General features: G+C 39.1%; 1 protein-coding gene across 5 annotated transcripts in view; it reads left to right on the forward strand.

Annotated features, from left to right (window-relative positions):
- Positions 1-24,739, forward strand: part of gnb1.L (guanine nucleotide binding protein (G protein), beta polypeptide 1 L homeolog) — a 49,349-nt gene that overhangs the window by 16,048 nt on the left and 8,562 nt on the right. For 3 of the 5 annotated variants that reach the window (XM_018226015.2, XM_041569355.1, XM_018226016.2), the window contains exons 2-6: positions 14,168-14,270; positions 17,653-17,691; positions 18,561-18,667; positions 19,443-19,506; positions 23,469-23,631. In XM_018226015.2, the coding sequence (XP_018081504.1) occupies positions 14,214-14,270; positions 17,653-17,691; positions 18,561-18,667; positions 19,443-19,506; positions 23,469-23,631 (430 nt within the window). In that variant the 5' untranslated portion in view covers positions 14,168-14,213. Of the gene's footprint in view, positions 1-11,329; positions 11,461-12,829; positions 12,918-14,167; positions 14,271-17,652; positions 17,692-18,560; positions 18,668-19,442; positions 19,507-23,468; positions 23,632-24,739 lie in introns of those variants that run through there. The other 2 variants (XM_041569354.1, XM_041569353.1) reach the window with 2 other exon arrangements.

Below are 24,739 nucleotides of genomic sequence, written 5' to 3' on the forward strand. Positions count from 1 at the left end.
CAGTGTAATTTTATATGTAAAGGAAAAGCCAGCACACTACAGAATTGTATGTTGCTTCTTTAGAATAGGGATGCACCGAATCCAGGATTTGGTTCAGGACTCTACCGAATCCTTGTCCTCACGTGACTTTTCATCACACAAACAAGGAAGTCAAAAAATGTTTAACCGTGCGCCGCAAATTAGGTTTCAGAATTCTGCAGAATATTTCGTGTATCCCTACTTCAGAGTAAGCTCCGATTCTGATAATAGCTACATATAATTACAGATTTTTTACAACTGTTTCTTAGAAATGAAATCCAGAGGAATTCTGATCTCAAGCAAAATCTGCTGCTCCCCAAAAAAGTAGAATTTTAAACATTTTCTTCTTATGGGGGATGGTAATGCAAGTCCATTCAATAATTTCTAGCTGATGCGTCCTAGATCTTTTGTGCCTCTTACCCCAAGGGATAGCAGTGAACTACCGTATATACTCGAGTATAAGCCGTCTCGAGTATAAGCCGAGGTACCTAATTTTACCTCCAAAAACTGGGAAAGCTCATTGACTCGAGTATAAGCCGAGGGTGAGAAATGCAGCAGCTTCTGGTAAGTTTCAATCAAAAAATTGAGGGTTTCTGCTCCCATTGGAGGTGCCGGCGACCATTCTTGGATGCCGGCGAATATTCTTGGAGACTATTCTTAGGCGCCGGCGACTATTCTTAGGCGCCGGCGACTATTCTTAGACGCCAGCGACCGTTTTTGCGCTTGACCCGAGTATAAGCCGAGGTAGAGTTTTTCAGCATATTTTGGGGGCTGAAAAACTCGGCTTATACTCGAGTATATACGGTACTTTTTTCAGAACAAGTTTCCTTATATCTTTTAATTTTCACATATATGTGATTTTTTTTGAAGAAGGTCTCTTCCATATTCAGAAATGGAATTGATGATACTGTGTTCTGAAGACTTGGGTCTGTATATACAGTGCTTTACAAAACATGCTTGGCTGGTTCTCTCATTTTCCTAAATTGAAAATCCTGTTCTTTAATATTACTTAAAAGCGCTGATGCTATAACTTTTTTTTTTTTTTTTAGCCTAATGATATTTTATGTTAGAAAAATATAAAAATTAAGCATTTTTGTTAATGGCATCAATATTTGATCCCCAACATTTTATAATTTTCCCGGAGTGATATTGCTCCACTCTTCCTAGTAGATTTAATTGGGTTCAGGTTAATCAAATGGCACATGTGCTGCTCTTCAGTGACAGACTGGGGCTTCCCTAGCTTCCAACAGAGGTGTGTCGGCAGATTTTTAGAAAGATCATATAAAAATAAGGAACTTCTTTAATATAATAAAGTAAAAATTCTGCACCTTTTCTGAAATAATCAAGATAAAGACATAATTGGTGGGAGCTTCCTTTGGCTAAACAATGATTTCGAAGTTAGTCTTTTGTCAATCAAAATCTGTTTCCGACTCCTGCATGCGATTGAAGAGAGACAGATTGGAAAGGAGTACCAAGGATAATCTTGATAATGAAACAGTACCGAATAGCGATCAGTGAGAAATGCCGAGTCTGTATCACACGTGGTCTGTCTCCTGACTTGTACACATGCTTTTATAGATCAGTAGGGGAAGCAGTGATGGCAGAAAGGGGTGTTTTCCCACCTGATGGCAGTGGGAAGTTATGACAGTAGGCTGAGGGCTGTTTTACATCTGATGGCAGAGGCAATCAACCTGTTCTGTCTGCCTGTAACTTTGTAGTTGAGCAGTCATACCCTGTTTGATCAAATAGGCCTCACAGACAGCAGTGGTTGACACTGTTGAAACTGACCAACTAGGCCTAATTCTTTTATGTGTGATTTTAACTAGTATGTAGATTTTACCTTTCAGTAGGAAAGCTTATATTGCTCTTTATATCCTTTGCCAATGCTCCGGTCAGTCATGCTCAAAGGGGTAGTTCACATTCTAAATCATTTTCACTCCTATCGTTTTATAATAGTTAGAGTTGGTTCACCTTTTAAAGGAGAAGGAATCACATTTTACAATTGAGGTGCCTAAAGTTAGACACCTCCAAGTGGCTATTTTTACTTACCTGACACCTCAGGCCTGTGCTCTGATCAGCAGAATACCGCACCAGCCCGGGCTTTTTCTAGTGAGCACGACGGAGAGATCCTCTTCCTGCCTCATCGGTTTTTCAAATTTCCCTGCATGCGCAGTAGAGTGAAATAACCGGCTTTTTCGTTAAAGTCTGGCTTTCCAGTCTACAGCGCATGTGCAACTGTGAGAAGACCCGAAGATGCAGAAAGAGGATCTCTTCATGGTGGTCGCTAGAAGAACCCCAGGCCGGTTCGGTTTTCTGCAGATAGAGCCGGCCCGGGTGGTCTAGTAAGTAAAAATAGTCACTTGGGTTAACTTAACTTTAATGTCTATTAATGCTTCCCAAATTGTAGTGCTCATGATCTTACACCTTCTGAAATAAAAAGGCAGTAAAGCGATCCTTTGTGGCCTTGGCAATTCAGGAGTTAAGTCTAGTCTTCTGTGTGGCTACTATACCAACAGGAGTGCACTGAAATATGGAATGCAAATAAAATTGGATTTGCACCCTTTTCTTTGTTCAGTGTTTCAGTGAGCTCCTGTTGGTACAGTCCCTAAAGAGAAGACTAGGGTCAGTGATGATTATTTAATTCTGATGTTAGTTGCACTGGTTTCTGTGCTGCCATTTTTTAATTACCTGTATTATTTACTAATCAGTCTGATATTGTGACATTTATATTCTATGTGTACTGTAAATTGTGAGTGGGTCACTAAGCTCAGTAAGTGACAGCAGCACAGCGCATGTGCAATGAATCAGCAGAAAAGAAGATGGCCAGCTACAGGGGCATCTGTGGAAACACAACTCGCTGCTAAAGGGCTGTGGTTGCTTTGGTCTGGTACAGAAACTCAAAACATAATGTACAACATTTCTAGCCTACTTTACATAGTTCTCCTTTAAGCCTGGGCAGGTTCCATTTTTAGAGAGGAGCACATCCGGGGGGGTTAGGTCATAGTGGGGGGGGGGGGGGAGATTGCATTGTCCATTGATTTGGTCCTTTCATGATGGCATCCCTGTTCTGATACATTTGTTAGCCTGAGAGTTGCCAAAAGTGGGCAGAGACTTTGCTTAATGAGTGGATCATTTTGTTTTAGCATCCTCTTAATAAGGCATGAATTGACATAATAGTAACATACACCAGAGTATCTGTAAGAATTTTATGCTAATGCTCTGGTGGCATTGACTCTGCTGGAGGAGAAAGTACCAATTAAGCCCTGCACATTGGCAGCTGTTGAATTTGCTTGTCAGAAAATACCCAAATATGCATTTCCTCTCCAAAATCCACCCCTTCCAACGGTGACAGGTAGATTCCATGCCTGAGAAATGCTTGTGTATTGGGTAATAATAGGCCAACTCTGCATACTACCACCTGTTATTAGCCTTAACATACTGATTTCTTTTAGGTGCATGTACTTTTTATGTAACCTGATGAGATCTGATTTTAAAGATAAATGAATGAATAAAGGCACCCGTCAGGCTTTCTTCTTGTCATGTCAGTATTGTAATTTGACAAATCACACAAAGTAACTAAAATGAGGGCTTATATAACAGGGGCAAAGTTCACCCAAGTCCAGTCACCCTTGAGAGCCAGTTAGCATTTGCTTGTTTTAAGCTTTCTCATTTGTAAAAGCAAACATTTGTTATGGGATAATGGACCCAGGACCATTTAGAAGTGAACTTACTTTCACCATTGTATTCCATTAGTCAAACCTAGTGTTATCTGCAATATTCTGTTATAAGCTGTGTGACTATATTTGTATAAGGGGAATATTTTGATGAATTGGCTGTTTTTCTTTATTGCTATGCTTGAAACTTCATAGTCAACACCCATTGCAAGTTCCTGCTTTCTTTCCTGATTGCAGCCTTGTGTTGCTGCTGCTGCTGCTGCTGTTGCTAAAAAATCAAGTTGATAGTGGTGGAGGGGCGGTTGGAGGTCATTTACGAACAGGATAAAATTGCCTCTACCTACAGCATACTAATCAATCCATTGTCTTAATTAGCCTGTCAACTTTCTAGCTTTTTTGTGATTGGATGAGGCCATGTACTGGCAGGTTTAGCCACCAGTTTGTAGCCGGTTTGTCCAATGATCCACTTTTTGACCGTCTGGTTATGTGGGCAGATGTGTTTGTACCTAGTGTATCCGTTTTACCGGAAGGGAGGGTAGCCTGAGAGTTCATGTGTCTCTCATCGAGGGGAGCATTCTAAGAGCTGTTTCCTGTGCAGAGAGGGAGGGAAGTCCGCATTTTGCTGTACATAGAACTTTCAGATTGATATTTCCTAAGGACAGGCAGGACTGGCTTTGAGTTCTATCTCCAGTGCAAGATGCTAGTAAGGGGGGGGGGGGTACATTGACAATTGAATTTCCTGTATGGAGGGATGGAAAGTATTCTATAAACCTTAATTATAATAACTATGTATTCAAAGGAGAACTAAACACAGTTAAATGAAATCCCTACATTGGCCCCTTCCCTGCTTTATCCCTCCATAATACCTTACTTGAAAAAGTGTTCATGGCATGCAGAGTAGCGATGTGGAGGTCTTGGGTGCCATATTCAGTATCTTCAGATTCTCTTATTTTCCTTGGGCAATCTTCTTAGCCTTCCGGTGCATACGCGGTAGACATGAATACCAGACTGGCCAAACTGCACAAGTGGGTGCGCACTTCCGCGAGGAATGCGATGATACAGAAGATGGTGCCCAAGCTCCACTGTGCAACTCTGCATGAATATGCCAACTTAAATGCCAGGGACACTTTTTCAAGTAAGGTGCTATGGAGGGAGAAAGCAGAGAAAGGGGTCAATGGAAGGAAGGGGATGGGAATTTTTGATTAACGGGGGTTTAGTTTTCCTTTAAAGTGATGTCTGGCTTCACGCGAGGATACTCACAAATGTATCCCTTTTATTTTAATGCCATTTGTTTTTGCACAAACTTAAAGTGGACCTGTCACCCAGACATAAAAAGCTGTAATAAAAGTCCTTTTCAAATTAAATCTGAAATCCAAATTCTTTTTTTTTTTTTTTTTTTTTTTAAAGCGTTCATAGCTGTTATAAACTCATTTAAAAAATCTCAGCTGTCAATCAAATATTGCCTGCCCCTCCTCTATGCCTTAGGCATAGAGGTGGGGCAAGCAATTACTTTCACTTTCCATTCAGCACTTCCTAAATGTCACTGTTCTCTCCACATCCCCCTCTCTTTACCATTTAATTGTCTAGCCAGGGCATGGGGATGGACATCAGGTCCCCCATTCTGGTGCACAAACAAGATTCTGAGATGATACAAGGCTTGTCTTAAAGGGCAAGGAAAGTTAAACGAAAGAAGTAGGCTAGAAATGTTGTACATTATGTATTATGATTCTGTACCAGCCCAAGGTAACCACAGCCATTTAGCAGCGACGATCTGTGCCTCCAAAGATGCCCCAGTAGCTCCCCATCTTCTTTTCTGCTGATTCACTGCACATGCTTCCGAGGAAGTGGCGAGACGCGTCAAGTGTGGGGGAGGTCATATCCATACATGTACTGAGGTGTTGATGGTTTTACGCTTGTTTCAATAAAGAAGGTTTGATTTTTCCGAAACCACTGTGTGTTCCATATCCTAATTGCTAAATCTATGTCTAATACGTCTGGATCCGGGGACGCTTAATATGCTGTAGCACTGGTGTGGATAAGTACCCATGGATACAAGTGGGTGAGTGCACACTATTTGAAACTTTCACTACTGCACATGCTTTGTGCTGCTGTCTCTTACTGAGCTTAGGGACCCTCTTACAAATATATACAGTACACATAGAATATAAATGTCACAATATAATGCTGATTAGTACTTAATACAGATAATTTCTACATGGCAGCACAGAAACTAGTACAAGTAGCATCAGAATTTAATAATCAGCCCTGTAGCATCTGCTTATATTACAGGCCAACGTCATTTTCTGCTTGATAATTTGCGACAACCCCTAAGCTTAGCTTCTCAACAGCTGCTCAGAGCCCACTGAGCATGTGAGTGTCGCAGACACTTTCCAAGATGGTGACCCCCCATGACAAGTATGAAGTCCTGGATCATTGAGATGCTGAAACTTTAGGCTGGTGCAATAAGTGCAGTATATAAAACATGGCATTTTTAGCCCTATTCATTTTTAGGGTTTAGTTCTCCCTTAATAAGTTTCCACAAAAATGACTCCTGCCTGCTTGCTATAATTGAGTTCCCAGACTGATGGAAACACAATTCAAATAATTTAAATAGTGTAATTAAAGTTCATTTCGCTTGACTAACATGATAAAATAAGATTTGGAATCATTTTTTTAGATGAAGGTCCCCTTTAAGTTTTCTGCTTTCCGTCACATTGTGTCAGATATCACATTCACATCTATCAGTGATCTGAGCTATTTGCTTTGCTTTCCCTAACCACCATTATCTCTTGGCCATACATACAGACACGCCAAAGTATCACCCAGATTTATCATGCAATTATTGATACATGTATGGTGGCCCAGAAGTCTTGTTTGGGAATAGGCAGGGTTGAAAATTTTGACCTCTGACCGTGAAGAAGCTTCTTGTCACTTTGCCGTGCACAGACAATCTGAGCAATAGAAAGATGGCCATTCCTTGTGTTGCCCCTGGTTGCGAAAACACTGCAAATCTCCCCTTATGCCATCACTTTAGGGCAGAGACACACAATGCGATTCGGGGAGATTTGTCGCCGGGTGACTAATCTCCCCGATTCGCAGTGTGTCTCTGCCCTTTCGGACTGAAGCACACGTAGTGGGTATTTTTTTTTTACTAATGTAGGACTCTACAGAATGCACATTCAATCCATACATTTGTGTTTTCACTTATGCACAATTGTATCTCATCTGTTGTTCAAGTTAACCAATAAGTAATATGTCCAAAAGCAATTCTTGAAATGGGTGATGTATTAGAAGATGGGTTATTTTAGAATTATTCAATGCTTTTCTTGACCATTAAAGGAGATCTAAACCCTAAAAATGAATATGGCTAAAACTGTTATGTTTTATATACTGAACATATTGCACCAGCCGAAAGTTTCAGCTTCTCAATAGCGGCAATGATCCAGGACTTCAAACTTGTCACGGGGGGGGTCACCATCTTGGAAAGTGTCTGCGACACTCACATGCTCAGTGGGCTCTGAGCAGCTATGGGGTCATAGTAAATTACCAAGCAGAAAATGAGGTTTGTCTGTAATATAAGGTGATGCTACAGAGCAGATTATTAAATTCTGGTGCTAGTTGCACTTGTTTCTGTGCTGCTATGTAGTAATTATCTGTATTAATTACTAATCAGCCTTAGACTGTGACATTTATATTCTATGTGTACTTTTTATTTTGAGTCGGTCCCTAAGCTCAGTAAGTAACAGCAGCATAGAGCAAGTGCAATGAATCGGCAGAAAAGATGTGCAGCTACTGGGGCATCTTTGGAGGCACAGATATTCCCTGCTAAAGGGCTGTAGTTGCCTTGGGCTGGTATAGAAACCCAAAATAGAGTCCTGCAGTGGGTCAGGTACCCGCAAAAACCTACGGTACCCTGTGCGGGTTTGCGGGTCAGGCCACATGTCTTCTCAATAGCGATTTTTACTCCTTTTTTCTGATCATGTCTACTTCTGATGATGTCACTTCCGGTTTACAATGACAGTTTTTCCTGTCTTACTCCTTTTTTCTGATCACGCCTACTTCCGATAATGTCGCTTCCGGTTTACATTGACCTCACTTCCTGATTCTTGATGGTCAGCGGGTCTGGGTTGCGGATAAGGCACTTGCGGGTCGGGTAGCGGGCCCAAGCATGTAAGAATGCGGGTACGGGTTGGGTACAGGTTCCAAAAAATGGACCCGCGCAGGACTCCAGCCCAAAACATAATGTACAACATTTCAAGCCTACTTCTATAGTTTAACTTTCCTTGTCCTTTAAACTCCAAGATAGTGTTGGCAAAATATTAGGAAACACTTATTTCTTTTGATAGCCATCTAATAATACCAGTATGTATGAAAGCAGTTTTATAAGTAATGTTGGTATAATCTTTTGTCTTTCCTTAACCTCATCTTGCCCTCCCAGGGGCTCATGAGAAGTATAATCTTGCCTAGTCCTGATACAGCGTTTTCTTGGATATCCTCTTTACAGTTAACTAATCTCTTGTGTATACGAGTGCAGCCTCTTGTTAGTGTACTATATAGTGCTAATAAGTATCAGAGGTTAACTAAATTCTATTTTTTGCTTGTCCATTGGCTTTTAATCAAAATCACTTTCCAGTTATATCAACTCGGTGGGTCATTAATCCTATATAGAATACATATGAGACTTCTTTTTAGTTTTATTATAATGCAGTCTGGGAAGCTGTAGGCAGCTTGTATGCATAAAAATCAGGATGCCCACTGTAGTGCAAATTTATTGTGGGCAACAAAAGTCCCATGTGCCAGGGCTCTTGGGTTGATTGCATATGGTTTGAAGAAACACCCAAAATTTTACATATATCCTGCTAGTTTACCAGCTCTGGTAAAACATGCTTACCCTAACATTTGGATTTTTCTCTAGGGGGCACCTAGACATTGGCAAGGTATGAATGGAGGTTAAAGGCAAACAAAATCCAACAATAAATATTAGGGATGCACCGAATCCACTATTTTGGATTTGGCCGAACCCCAAATCCTTTGCAAGAGATTCGGCCGAATACAGAATCAGAGTCCTAATTTGCATATGCAAATTAAGGGTGGGAAGGGGAAACCATTTTTTACTTCCTTGTTTTGTGACAAAAAGTCATGCGATTTCCATCCGCGTCCCTAATTTGCATATGCAAATTAGGATTCGGATTGTATTCGGCCGAATCCTGCTGAAAGGCCAAATCCCAAACCGAATCCTGGATTCGGTGTATCCCTAATAAATATAGAAATATGTTGGAAAAAGGTTTTTTTTTTTTTTTTTTTTTTTTATATAGCATTTAGACAGCTAGCAATGTTATACCTTATTTACTCTGAAATGTGCCTTAGAATAATGTGAGGAAGGCTGGTGTTACCTTGAAGGGAAGTAGAATGTTGTGCAACTTCTGAAATACATGGCATCTGGCTCTGGTAAAGGGCACACTAGCCCACTAAAAGATAAAACGTGCTCCTCTGATAACTGTCAGAATGAGTAAACATCTGCAAGTACAGGTATAGAATCTAATATTCGGAATCCTTAAAACCTGCATAGTTTTTAAGATAACTATGGTGATCTGAATTACGGGAAAACAATGCAAGTCTGCCGCAAATAATCTAAACATTAAAAAAAACAAAACAGATTGTTTTTCCAACAATATAGATTCAGGCAGCCTAGATACCCTACAAAAAAACCTTTTTAAAAATTTAACTGATATGCTTAAAAGGTTGCCTTTCAACAATTTGTAGCTCTTTGGATATGGGATCCCATACCTGTACAGGAAAAATGTAAAAACTCCTTTCATATACATGTATGGGATTATCCAGAAAGCTCCAAATTACAATAAGGCAACCTCCCATATACTCCATTTTAAACAAATAATTACAAGTCTTGAAGATTCTCATTTACCATTTCATGGTATATCTAATAAGTCAAATCAACTGGACTTGCTGTATATTCATTTTTCTCGGGCGTTCCACTAGTCAGCCGACTGCCTTTCTTGGATGACTAGCAAAACATCTTCAAGGAAAAATAAAATACAGCAAGTCCAGTTAATTTGATTTATTACTATAGATGTAGAAATTTCTAACTTTTAAAAAAAAATGTTTATTTTTCTGTAGTACATGTATGGGGCCCATTATCCAGAAACCTCAATTATGGAAAGGTTGCCTCCCATAGAATCCATTTTATCCAAATAATCCAAATTATAAAAAAATAATTTCCCTTTTCTCTGTAATAATAAAACAGTACCTTATATTTGATCCCAACTAAGATATAATTAATGCTTATTGGAGGCAAAATGTGTCTATTGGGCTTATTTAATGTTTTAATGATTTTCTAGTAGACTTAAGGTGGCCAAACACGGGCCGATAAAAGCTGCCGACAGACCGAGTCGGCTGCTTATTGGCCCGTGTATGGGGCCCCCCAACGGGCTTCGCCGATCTAGCCGAAAGTCGGCCAGCTCTCGATCGGATGGGACTAAAAATCCCGATGGATCGCGGGCGCATCTGTTCGTTGATGCGGTCCCACGATCTGACCGCCTGTTACCATTTGTTAGGATCCGATTGTTGGGCCCTAGGGCCCACGATCGGATCAGCCCGATATTGGCCACATCAAGGTATCTCCGTGTATGGACACCTTTAAGGTATGAAGATCCAAATTAGGGAAACCCCCAGGTCCCGAGCTTTCTGAATAACCAGTCCCATAGCTGTACCTTGTACTTCATTGCAGCTAAGATAATTAATCCTTATTAAAAGCTAAACAGTCTTGTTTGTTTTATTTTAGAGATGCACTGAATCCAGGATTCTGCCTTTTTCAGCAGGATTCGGCAATCCTTGTGCCTGGCTGAACCGAATCCTAATATGCATAAGTAAATTATGGGCGGGTAGGGAAATCACGTGATTTTTCATCACAAGAAGACTTTTTCCACTTTTTCCTTTCCTGCCCCTAATTTGCATATGCAAATTAGGATTCTGTTTGGTATTCGGCTGAATATTTCTCCAAGGATTGGGGGATTCACCTGAATCCCAAATAGTCGATCCGGTGCATCCCTAGTTTATCCTAGTTTATTTAAAGAATAAATGATCTTTTAGTAAACTTGAATTAGATGGGTCTTGATTATAGAAAATTCCCTTATCTGGCAAACACCAGGTTCCGACCATTCTGGATAACGGGTCCCATACCTGTAATGCCATGCAACACTCTGACAGAAATGGTATCCACATACCACCATGCTTTATGTGAACAGAAGTTTTCGTTGCTTGGTGAAGCAGACTGTTGAACTAGTGGTAGAATGGTAGATACGTGGCTTGAGTTGTTTTTTTTTTTTTTTTTTTTTTTTGCTATTGGCTTGACAATGCACCAGAAACTAGCAGAAATGGGAGTACATCGCTGTTTCCACATTACTATGCCGCTACTTTCTCAAGTGTGTTTTGCTGAGGAGAGAACTGGTTTGATTAGTCTAGATTCTGAAAAAACTATTGTTCTCTGGTGTTTTTGTTCCTGTAGTGGAAGATAACTTGGTTGCTCCTGATGAAGTACAAGTGAAGGGGGCTAGTAGTGCTAGTAGGTAAGTGCACTGCTGTGAAAAGGGATTTTCTCATTAGTGTGTACAGCGTTGTAAGGACACTTATCTGGCAGGTTTTAACAAGCTGCTAAGTATATTAGACTAATAAGAAAGGTAGCCATATGGCAATTGCTCATAGCTTCCACCTTGACAAGCTTTTGGGCGCAACTAGCTGTACACCTCTGACTGTAAGTAATATGTTAACTGCTTTATTTCCCTGCCTTCACTAACTATGTAACATTGAATAGAAGTTACATTTATATATATATTATAATACTGGTGCCAGTAGCAGAATTTAGAACTGTTTTGAATTTTTAGTGGATATTTTGTTTAGTCTTAAGCCTTCATTCTTCCTTATTGCATAAACATTCTGCATTCCATTCTATTTTTCCTAGAGTTCAATATGATTAAAACTCATTCTTTACTTTCAAGCATATATTTCCCATTTTTTTTTGTATTTAACACGTTTAGCTTATTCTGCGCTCCCCCATTCCCCTTGCTGTTGGTGAGCCTAATATAAATGCATTATTGCATGTGTCCATGAGCTTTTTTTCCATTTATATTCAGTTAGTGTTCACTAACGGTCAAGTGACCACTGAATGCATAGAGTATAATTATAACCAAAATTCTGTCCCAATTAACCATAACTACAAGTTTCTCTACCAGACATGTATATTTGTGTTGCATTCCACAACCATACCCCCTGCATTCAGTAGCATTTTTGTGTTCAACCAGATGGCCCACAAGTGTGCTTTTAAAAAGCTACAGGAAATACTGTAGTGCTGGTATCCCCGTTACTTTGTTTGCCAGATTTGTAGTGAAGAAATACAGGTATGGGACCTGTTATCCAGAATGCTCGGGTCATGGGGCTTTCTGGATAACTGGTGTTTCTGTAATTAGGATCTTCATATCCTACTAGAAAAGCATGTAAACATTAAATAAGCCCAATAGTCTGGTTTTGCTTCCAGTATCTTCGTTTGGATCAAGTACAAGGTATTGTTTTATTACAGAAAAAAAGGAAATAATTCTGAAAAAATTGGATTTGGATAAAATGGTGTCTATGGAAGATGACCTTTCCGTAATTCGGAGCCTTCTGGAACAGGATTCTTTATAACTGATCCCATACCTGTACTGGAACCCCCCAATCTCCAGTTTTCAAAAGTACAATCTTCATAGCAGATGTATTCTGAATCAAGCTTGCAAGAATGAATTATTGCTAAAGCCTATTACTTCATAGCTCTCCAATATATTTGCCATCTCTGGGAGATCTTTTTATATATTACATGTATTTTGAAAAGTTCCACTACCCTTAATACCGCAGTTGGGGCGGGGGGGGGAGGCCAATCTGTAACTATAAAATTCAGCGGGGGAAAAATCTGACAAAAATAACTCTGAAATTGCCCTTGGTTCAAGGAATATTCTAAAGAAAAGGGAATGTTGGATTAGGGTCAGAAGGATAGTACGCAGTTTAAGACTCTCAGCCGGTTTTGTGTTAACCGGATTTGAATGAGTAACTGAGCTTATTCCACCCTCTATTGGGGCTTAAAGATGACATTGGATGGAGGACAGGTGAAAGGAACATAGATTTAACAATACACATGCACCATATCGGGGCTTTCAAGGCATAGTATCCGTTGGACAGAAGGTAAAAAGACTCTTTTGCACATTGTTGTAAATACTGTATTTTGGGTTTACTTGACAAGCGTGAGGTTTACAGGGAAGTTTGATACTATTATATTTTTGGGTTTTATAATGTTGCTCTTAAAAATTATTTCCCACTACAGCTTGATGAAGGGACGCTAGAGGAAAACTAGATTGTATATTGTTAAACACTTGCTTTTCACATTCCAGTGTGCATTGTACCATGAGTATATAGTATGTAGGAAAATACATTGTTTTCTGTTGTAACCGTAATGTGGAACTGTGGGAGGCAATTTTGTTTTTACACAAACATACTGTAAGATTGGTACTTGAAACAATTTGAAAGTCATTTTTGTACCAATATTATAGACTTAAGGCTAGAAAATTCATCCTATATCTGCTTTCTTTATTTATACCCTTTGCCATTTTAAAATTAGATTTTTAACAATATAGTTTAATAAAGGTGCATATTTAATGTAAATTGTATGAACAGTAGTATTTTTCAAAAAGACATTGTGCATAACTATGGATTGGGGGTTTAAGGCTGTCACATTTGATCAATACAGACTCCATACAGCTAAACGTAATGCCATGATTTATGTACAAAAGGATCTGCATTATGTTATGTGTGCTGAATATACTACGCTGTAATTAAGGAACTTGTACAAAATTTTAACTATAAATTTGAAAAAGGGGGGAAAAAATGATGGTGGCCCTAGGGTTACAGGTTTGTGTTGTGCTCCTGGATTGATAGGTTAAAGTTGTACTTAGCACTATGTTGAATATTGACTTTCCCTTATGGCTTCCTCTGTATTCTTGTGCATACACACCTATATCACATATAAAGAAGAGAGTACCCGAAAAGCACAACACGATGAAATTACAACTTTCTTTATACTTGGAATGATAGGCAACATACACAGCCGTCGCAGCCTTTTGAGAAGCACCATATACTATATCAAATGAATAGGACAAGCTTATACCCTCTTTGCATTGATACTATGTCATGTAACAGTAAATGTTCATGTGCTAAATGAATTATGGATTTTCATTGTTGCACAGTGGATTGGGTGGAAAAACGGTCCGATAACTTTTCTTTTTTTAGTTTCTAAAAGAAACCCTTAAACCTATATCTAACTATTACAGATAATGGATCTGTCTGAGGATTGCATTTTAATGCTATGTAACATGCCTGCTCGTTTTGTATTTGCCCCAGAATTGTTTTAATTTGTATATATATTTTGTCTTCCTTAGAACCGAGTGTTGGTGGTGGTAGAGAAGCTCCACTTTAGGGACAAAAATGAGTGAACTAGATCAGCTACGCCAGGAGGCTGAGCAGCTCAAGAACCAAATCAGAGTATGTATTCAAGATACAGTTTTATATTATGTGCTGTAACCTGTTTTGTACATAATGTTTTGTTGAGTTCAATCATTTCTGTGGTTTCTCATAAAAGCAAGTTTAAGTGTATATTTCGCCTTACACCAAGCTGTGTATTCATGCATAGTGCAACAATTTTTCTTTTTGCATTTTCTTTAGCATTTCGCCTTACACCATTAGCATTTCGCCTTACACCAAGCTGTGTATTCACGCATAGTGCAAAAAATTTTCTTTTGTGCATTTTCTTTAGCCATCAAGATCTTCATAAAATTAGCACTCTGCACAGGTACACAATGTAAAATAGAGAATAATCTATATTTTTCCTCTACTGTATTTGAATTTACTTTCCCATTCTAGATCATCATTTTACTTTTAACAGTTGTGGGAAAACCTTACCCCATTATCAGCTGGTGAAAACCTGCAGCTGTATCTCATGCAGATAGCATTTTGGATATCTCCCTAAACTTGAGGCATTGTTGTTTTCCAGTTGTCATTGTCAACATTTAGATATGACATTATCAATTGTCTCATCCCAGATTGAGCAGATTTCCTTTCTGGACTATATTTAGAATCAATAGGACATCACGTAACATCAGCCAGTAATCGCTTTGGCCTAGAGCAGAGATCCCCAACAAGTAGCTCAGGAGCAACATGCTGCTGCTCACCAACCTCTTGGATGTTGCTTGCAGTGCCCTCAAAGCAGCTTCTTATTTATGAATTCCTTCCTTGGAGACAAGTTTTGATTTCATAAAAAACAGGTGTACTGTCAAACAGAGCCTCCTGGAGGCTGCCAGTCCACATCACAGCTACCAAATAGCCAATCACAGCCCTTATTTGGCATTCCCAAGTAACTTTTTTTCATGGTTATGTTGCTCCTCAACTCTGTTTACGTGTGAATGTGGCTCACCAGTTGAAAATGTTGGGGACCCCTGGCCTAGAGAGTATGTAATATGCAGAACAACCCTGCAATACCTGCCTAGTTATCCAGTCATTCAGCAGAAGACCAGATTGGTTGATTTAGGCTAGGGCAAACAGAGTAACAAACTACACTTTAAGGGCTAGGCCGCATGGGAAGATTCAGGGAGATTGGTCACCTGGTGACTAATCGCCGCATCTTTGAGGCGACTAATCTCCCTGAATGGCTTGCTGGTATCTCGCACCCGCTAGTGCTAAAGTCGCCTGCGCCTATTCACACGCGGCGATACGTTTTTCAAAGTCACGCGGCAATTTCGAGCGACTTTGAAAAACGTGTCGCCGCATTTGAAAAGGCAGGCAACTGTAGTGCTGGCGGGTGCAAGATACCAGCAAGCCATTCAGGGAGATTAGTCGCCAGGCGACTAATCTCCCTGAAATCTTCCCGTGTGGCCTAGCCCTTAAAGTGTAGTTTGTTACTCTGTTTGCAATGGTCAAATATTTGGCCACCAACATGGTGGGTTGGGCTAATCCTCTGTGTTGAGCCCAACCATCAGGTTGTGTTAAAGTGACAGTGCTGTTCTACCAACTGAGCAACTCCTTAAAGGAGAACTAAAGCCTAAAAAGGAATATGGCTAAAAATGCAATTATTTTTATATGACCTTATTGCATCAGCCTAAACTTTCAGCTTGTCAATAGCAGCAATGATCCAGGATTTCAAACTTGTCACAGGGGGACACCATCTTGGAAAGTGTCTGCAACACTCGCATGTTCAGTGGGCTCTGAGCAGCTGTTGAGAAGCTAAGGAGCCATTGCAAATGATTACGAAGAAAATGGGGTTGGCCTGTAATATAAGCTGATGTTACAGGACAGATTGCTAGTTGCACTGGTTTCTTTGCTGCCATGTAGTTAGTATCTGGATTACTTACTAATCAGCCTTATATTGTGACATTTATATACTATATGTACTGTATATCGTGAGTGGGTCTCTAAGCTCAGTAAGTGACAGCAGCACAGAGAATGTGCAGTGAATCGGCAAAAAAGAAGATGGGGAGCTACTGGGGCATCTTTGGCATCATTTCTAGCCTACTTCTTTAGCTAAGCTTTAGTTCTCCATTAAGGACCCAATGTTCTTGTCTGCCAGCTTGTTTTCAACTGGGCCCCAATGTGCATAGTTTTGATCTCTTACATGGGATCTTAATCAGCAAGCTGTCACAAGTGCTCAGGTCAACAGATAATGTTTGTCAATCTGAGCACTTGAAGGGATTGCTAACCAATGTGTGGTGCTAGGAATAGGCATGTGCCCTGCCCAAATCTCTTCCAGAGTCTAATGATACTTCCCTCCAGTGGCCATATAATAGAATGCTTGGCATAGCAACCTCTAAACAAGCAACATCTAACAGCGAAGCAATTATATCTTTTTTCGTCTTTATGCTATGGCAATTCTTTTTGCCTCTTGTGTGGTGCCTTTTTTTAGCTTTGCATTGATCAGATTTACAATAAAGTTTCATAAGCTTTTAGCCAGAAATTGCACAGGGTTGAAATGTATGCAAATTAAGCATATTAAACTATATAATTCAATTCTGCCCTCCACTTAATGGAAACTTTGAGCTTGGAACATTCAGGAAATTGTTGGAGCCAATCTTTCTGTAGTTGTTTAGCAGTTCAGAACACCAGGAAACGCAACGTGCATTTTCAATATACCCTATGAATACAGTGGAATAAAGCTGATCAGATATTAAAAATGGCGGATGGATGCAAATCTTCAAGTATTCTGTTAAAACAGAAAATTTAATTTTTAGCTGTGCTTTTACCAGCTAGAATTTTAAGAGTCTGAGTCTAATAATACAAGTCACTAGCTATCCAAGAACATTATGGGCTCAGTAGTTAGATACATTACAAAATACCATGAAACAAGTTATCTACCGTATGTCCTGCTTTGCCAGGTTTGGTTGTGCCGCTTGGCTGGCTTTGGCCATGCTCCCGGACCATCTGGAAATGAATGCCAATTTAGGTTTGACACGTTTTTTTGTGATCAGATGACAAATCTCATCTGGTGAACGGTGCATTGGCAGTTGAACTACTCCTCTACACTGCCTCCTTTTCCAACCTTTTTAGGTTTTAGTCCAGAACAAATGGAATGTGGGCATTCAGGTGTATAGCCGCTCATAGGGTATCCATTCCTTAGACCTGTCTGGTAATTTTACGGCAACTAATTCAGTGTAAAAATGTTCACCAGAATAAAAGGATTTAAATACCACATGTTTTTTCTGTTTGGTTTTTTTCCTCTTTTTTACTTATGATGCATACTTGTAAAAATATAAAATGAGAATAAACTCCCTTGTACTGAAAAGCTTGCATTTTTAAATGTCAATTTTCTGATCATTTTCCTTGTGGTTATCTTAATCTGTTACTGTAGAATTTAACCGAGATTTTTTTTCTTTTGCAGGATGCAAGGAAATCTTGTGCAGATGCCACTTTGGCTCAGGTAATAAAAAAAACTTCTTATACAATATTAGTTTACAAACAAGGGAAATGTGTTATAAAACTGGGCATACACTTTAATATCCCCCCTTTAAGATCATTCAGTAAGCAGCTCATAACCCATTTTTGTCACATTTGCGGTGTTCAATCTTTTGAGTCCCCAGGCCAATAATCTAATCATAAAGGGCCCATATATTGTCCAATAAGCTGCCCACTCAGCATTCTGCTGCATTTATTAACCAGTCATGCCATAGTTGTCTGAAAAGTGCTGGCTTGAGTGATTCTTGGTAGATTTTCTTGTTAATGGTGGGCTTTTTTGAGCATATTAGCACAGTGATTGTGTGCTACTTAAAAACACTTTGCTTAAACACTGAAACTATTTTGTTTGATGTTGCCAAACAAATCCCAAAAGTTAAGTAGCCATGGCTTTTAAATGTGCCCACTTGCTTTTCCCTCCTGGGGATTATTTGTTTAAATACTGCCACAAGGTACTTAGTTGAAAGTAAACTCTTCATACCTTAAACCACCAATGAGAAGGCTTCGTCATTAGTTTCGAGTGTGTTCTTGAAATATACCTGCCCTGCTGTATATGACTATGCTAGCATGTATGCATACAGAACTATACTTTTTGTCCATCCATTCTCATGGCATTGTCGGAGGGGAAAAAAGACCATTACAGTGATCAGTGTGCAACTGCTATTCTGTATTTTGTTTGCAATGTTTTTTGTTTTTTTAAACTAATGTTCTCTGCTCCCTTGCCAGTGTGCAATAAAACTAATAGGACTCAGAGATGAGATACTGTGTGCATGTCTGTAGCATTTTATCATGTTTCTTGCCATTCATTTTAATACAATTTTAATTGCACTTTTGTAGATCACAGCCAACATTGATCCAGTTGGTCGAATTCAGATGCGCACTAGACGTACATTGAGAGGGCACCTGGCTAAAATCTATGCTATGCACTGGGGTACGGACTCCAGGTAGGTGTAAATGATGAATCTTCTGTTTAATAAATGCAGTCTTGTTTGGAACTAATGAAAAACTGTTCATAGTCTTAATCACCTTTTCAATGAATGTATAATTGGAAACAGTTGGTTTTTCTAATTACTTTGAAACCAGTAATACCTACAGTACACCTGGTATGTTGATAGTTGTTGTGCTCTCACGAACAACCAGTGGCAGTCAAAACAATCTCCCCTGCTAGCCATAGGCCAGACATTTACCATTCTTTGTGGCTGCTACGTCTGTGGTCAACAAGGCCTCTGTTGATGTTCTTTTCTGAAAGCCTTCCATACGTACCTGTTAAGATCAGCCGGTCCTGCCATGTCAAGTCAAGCAGAGATCCACTAATATGGAAACCTACGCCAAAATTAAGCAACAGCCTAGGTGCCTGCTTGAAGTCCTTCAAGCGAGCTATCATCTTCCTCCCATCTATCTTCCCCCCTCCCTTCTTCCTTCCTCCCTCCCAGCTTTTCCGCTCTACTGCGCATGTGCCTGCTGGATTTTGAACAAGGGAGGAAGATGATTGCTCGCTTGAAGCTTGCTTGACTTGAATAGTACCTAGAAACAATATTAGACAATTTGTACACAAAACAGCGCTCTTGGTTAAATCACACTGTACTGTTGTCCAGCTAGGAATGACTGTAGTGCTATTAAGTGGTTAGAGAGCAATAAACTTTGTGCAGAAACCCACCACCATGTGTGTTACCACAACTTATCACACCTTCTTGACATCAAACTCTGTTTCTGTTTCAGGCTGCTAGTTAGTGCCTCCCAGGATGGCAAGCTCATCATCTGGGATAGCTACACCACAAACAAGGTAATCACCACACTTGTCATTGATTATTTTTTTATCATTTTACGCAAATGTTATTTTTTTAGGAAATGTAGCTTAAACAGTTTCCACTATGGTTTCTTTTCACTTTTGTTTTAATGTTTTGTTAAGTCTTTGGATTTTCTTTTCTGTTAGTCATCATTAAACTACACCCAAACTTTAAAGGCTCAGCTGCAAGGAACTACTTTAACATTTTAAATGTTGTTGAAATGTACAAATAGGAATACTTACCTTTAAATTTAAGCTTGATTCCATGAAGCAGCTTTTCCTTGTTGCTGTGATGTTATGTCTTAAGAATTCCTCAACCATTCAGTTTCTGTCCTCCGTAGTTTTAACAAAACAAAAAAAGAGTTGCTTATTTGCTGACAACTGTGTGAGCATCTTCCATTCATCATAAAAGCATGTACATGTTAAAGGGGCAATACATTTCCTTGTTCATCATGAGTTCAGTGTAGGGCTTGTGCAGAACATGCTTTTCCAATAGCTTTAATAACAAAGAACCTTTTTAAATGTGAAACTGCCATCATTGTTCTTTTTTTAAAGAGAGTTTATTGTATTTTGAAAGCAAGATAATTTCTTGCTTTAAATAATGCATGTTCCCTTCTACTGTAGTTGATAATAGATATCCCCAGAGAAGTATATAATCTTGAGGACATCTTAAGCGGTCTTCTTCATGGCCAATCGGCAATTTTAGCCAGCTTTAAACGGAAAATGCTCCTTTTCACACACCTCCCTTTTGATAGGGCTGCCACTTTTTACATGTCTGTGGAAGAGGCAGAACAGGTGACTAAAGGATGGAATGGATGATGTGGGGGCTGATTTGTGATACAAATCAGTGACATCCAAAGGCACACAGGTCTACAGGAATTCTTCCAAAATTCTTTATTTACGGATTGCAAATGCAACGTTTCGGGGAACAGAAATCCCCTTTGTCAAGCAAACAAACGTTGCATTTGCAATCCGTAAATAAAGAATTTTGGAAGAATTCCTGTAGACCTGTGTGCCTTTGGATGTCACTGATTTGTATCCTGTCGTGAGGTTGCCGAGCCTCTACCATCGTGCACCAGGCGTCTCTTAATTTCCTATAGGGTGTGCGGGGTCCTACACTGCTGTTTGGCTGATTTGTGATGTCATGCAGTGGGCAGGAAATGATGCCATTCACACTGGCAGGGTTATCCTTGTTTCAGAACTCTGAAACAAGGGCAGGCAGTCTTGGACCAGAAAACTCATGTAACAACCAGACAGGTGACAACACTACTCTTTCCTATTAACGAAAAATGCGCAACAGTGCAGTTGTGAGCAATTTCATAGCCTTTCCTTTTTGTCTTGTTTCTTGCAAAAGCATTAATTGATGCAAACGTTAATATGCAAGACTTGTAGAAACCCTACCTGTACAAGAAGCCATATTTAAAGTCCTTTCTATATAATCTAAAACTTGACCCTGTTCAGCCATACATGGACAGGGCCAAATCGGGCTGACGTCATATTTAGCCCTGGAATCAAAAATTGATTGATGAAATTTTTGACCTTATATCGGTCAGGGAGGTTTATTAGAGGGCCCCATACATGGGTCATTAAGCTGTCAACTTAAGGTGGCCATAGACTCAAAGATCCGCTCGTTTCCCCGATATGCCACTAACGGCATGGCTATATCGGGGGTAATTCGGCCGTACGGTCGGTTAAAAATCAAACTCTGGCCACGATGTCGATCGGGAAGACCCGTCGGAAGCCCCCATACACGGGCAGATAAGCTGTCAAATCGGTCCAAACGACTGATATCTGCAGCTTTATCTGCCCGTGTATGGCCACCTTTAGGGTGGAGGGTGCTAGTTGGTGGGTTTCATCTGCTCATTAAACACTGTATAAAAGAGGTAAATTAAACTAGACAGTGGTATTGGTAGACTATTTGCGCTTCGTTTTACTTTTCTTATATAAATATTTACATCTTATGCTTGTGACTCTCTGGAAACTACAGCTGCTTTCCTTTCTAGAGCTTAACTACCCTAGCAACTAGGCAGTTCTTTGGAAATTAAGAATGTTAGATCATTAGGATAGGGTCTGTTTATTTTGTTTGCTGAAGTTTGTGATCTCTACAGCCTGGCTGGCATAATGCCATTTTTGTGGTGAAATCTTGGGAAATGTTAGCTTTCTGCCAGATCTCTCTCTGAATACAGGTATGATATTTATTATCAGGAAGACTGAAAAAATGAGCAATACCATTTCAGAACCAGTGTCCTGATTAAACAAACCACTTTTTACTGTATTGCCTTTTTTTGCTGTATTAAGGCATAGCTTATGTTTCATACGTAAATTAGTACAGATCCGTGTCGCTGGCAAACAATGTGCTTCACGTTGCAGAAAAACCCAGACCCCCCCGTATTACAGAATAGATCACATACTAGTGCTTGAGTCTGTAAATGTCTTGTTTATTTGGAAGATTTTAAAATTAACAAATGTGCCTCTAAAAATCACAGCCTACGTGTTATGTTGTGTCAGTTATTCAGCCACTTTCTGCTGTTACGTTTAACTGTGCATCTTTTTGGCTGGATGTAAGGCAGCCTGGTTTCAATCCGTTCTGAATCATTGTAGCCTTTCAATTCACAGTAAACCAGCAGTAGCTTTCACTTTAGCCTTTATCCTTTGTGGACTTGCTCTAAATATTTATAAAGTCTGTATATTTCAGATATTCGTTTTGGAGATGTAATTAGCTGTGCAAATTACTTTATTTTTAACTATCAGAAGAGAAAAAAGTCAGCTCGCTTAATGTGTCGGAGGCAGTTCAAAATCCAAATTTATCTAATTTTCTGAAATATATTCAGACCAAATCCGTACTGGTTATTTCCCGTTATTTATCAAAACCTTTTCCCAAAAAATTCCAGTTTGTGAAAATCATCCGAAAATTCTAATCATACAAATTTTACGAATTTTCCGCCCGAAAATCACAAAATCTTTGGCTTTTTGCACAAAAGAGGGAAAAAAAAAGAGGTTTTGGCATTTGGACTTTAATACATAACCTGCTTAGTGTGATTTAAATAATGGCAATGTTACTGAAGAACATAATATTGTGGTATTTCAGATTTCTGAAACTTCAAAATGGAGAGCTGTTTAAAAAATTCTGTTTTTTTCAGGGGATGTAGAATATGCTGAGGTTGGGGAGGGTGCTGAATTGGCAGCTAAGAAATGTCATATGCCCAATTTTTATTTTGGGGTCCCTGCAGGCAATATGTTTAGGTAAATCTATTCATACTGGACACCAAATTTTTCGTTAAATGGAAATACAAAAATGGCTTTGTGTTTGAAACCAGAAAGTGTTGGTGGTAAGGGTTATTATAATGGCCGGTGTGGCTTATAATTGTGGTAGCTATGTGCGGCACACACTGCATCCCTTCCTTTTTTAACTCAAATTCAAGAGCTGAAAATAAAAAAATAAAACCCAGTTGAAACGTTGCCAAGAATAGGATGATTGACATTTAATGTAAATGTGAATTCTAAGATTCAAAGTCGGAATGATTTACTGTAATGAAAGAACAAATAATTAGTTGCCCTTTAGGTACAAATGTATATTTGAGTGAATAATTATGAAAAAAAACACCCCTAATTTACATTATTTGTGTCTATCAATCTATGCTCACAAAATCAATTTGGTATCCGAGAGATTTTTCATCACAAATTCTAACTCTTGAATTAACTACAGCAACTTAGAGCAAAGCTCCAGGCGATAACTAGACTCTAAATAAATACTAGTATCCATTGAGAGGTTTTGGCAATTTGAGAATACTGGAGTTTTACAACAAATGTGGTTTACAACTGCCAATAAAGGTAGACCAGGTGTATAAATACATTTTTGCTTCCTATATCTAACTATTTTCCTGTAATGAGACATAATCAATATTGCCTTTTATTGTGTTTATAAGCATTTTTTGATCATTTTTCAAATCCCTATTTAGGTTCATGCCATCCCGCTGCGTTCTTCTTGGGTGATGACCTGTGCATATGCTCCCTCTGGAAACTATGTTGCCTGTGGTGGTCTTGATAATATATGCTCAATTTACAACCTCAAAACTCGTGAAGGAAATGTGCGGGTGAGCCGTGAGTTGGCTGGGCATACAGGTGAGGCTTATTGTTGTCATTTATTTCGTTGGTGTAAATCATAATGCAAAATTTTTTGCTCTTTTTAAAAATCCACTCTCATGGTATATAATTGCCTAGTAATATTCTGCTTGTCCCAGCTTTATCCATCATACGTTAAAACATTGTTAAAAGGATTCTGTCATGATTTTTATGGTGTCTTTTTTTTCTAATTTACACTGCAAATAATTCACTCTGCCATCTAAAATGTCATTCCTGAACCAATAAGTGCATTTCTTTTTTTTTCTTAATGGTGTGTAGGCAGCCTTCTCAGGCCATTTTGCCTGGTCATGTGCTTTCAGAAAGAGCCAGTACTTTAGGATGGAACTGCTTTCTGGCCAGCTGTTGTTTCTCCTACTCAATGGAACTGAAAGTGTCACAGTGAGGCCTGGATTTTTAATATTTAGGGCTGCTGGGGGTAGAAGAGATGGAATGATATCCCTCCAACTTACAGTGTAGCCGTAAAGAGTTAATGAAGTTTATCAGAGCACAAGTCACGTGACTGGGGCCACCTGGGACACAATACATCTTATAGGGAGCTTCCTTTCCTAGCAGATGTAGAGCTCAAATAACTGATTCCAGTACCTGTACAAACAAAATCTAACAAAATAACTGCCTTTTGCACAAATTCTGCATGTAGAGAGACATGATTTCTGGTGATTTTAATAGTGAGCTCTAATACATCTGCTAGGCAAAAGGAGTCCCCTTTAAAATATATTGGCTCTAACTGTCAATGATTATCTGACACCCAACTCCTGAATGAAGACAGAATGAAGAGAAACAGATGCAGAGAGAGGAATAGTGAAGATAAACTTGATTATTTTAGAAACGTTACAGAATTTTTAATCAATTGTATTTAGAACGTTTCTTACGTTAGTTTGCTGAAGCTTATATTTCATTTTTAATTTTTGCGATAGTTCCCCTTTAAATTATCTATCATGCTTAAAATAAGTTTGGATTTAAATACAGATTTTGTTTTCTGCAAGCAAAACGTCTCAAACAGTAACACAAAGTTTGATGAAATAGCAGCAGTTATTAGGTAAAGCTTAGATAACTGGCATCACTGGTACACAACCACATAAGTGATCTC

This window comes from Xenopus laevis, chromosome 7L (genome assembly GCF_017654675.1).
Source record: "Xenopus laevis strain J_2021 chromosome 7L, Xenopus_laevis_v10.1, whole genome shotgun sequence".
Lineage (NCBI taxonomy): Eukaryota > Metazoa > Chordata > Amphibia > Anura > Pipidae > Xenopus > Xenopus laevis.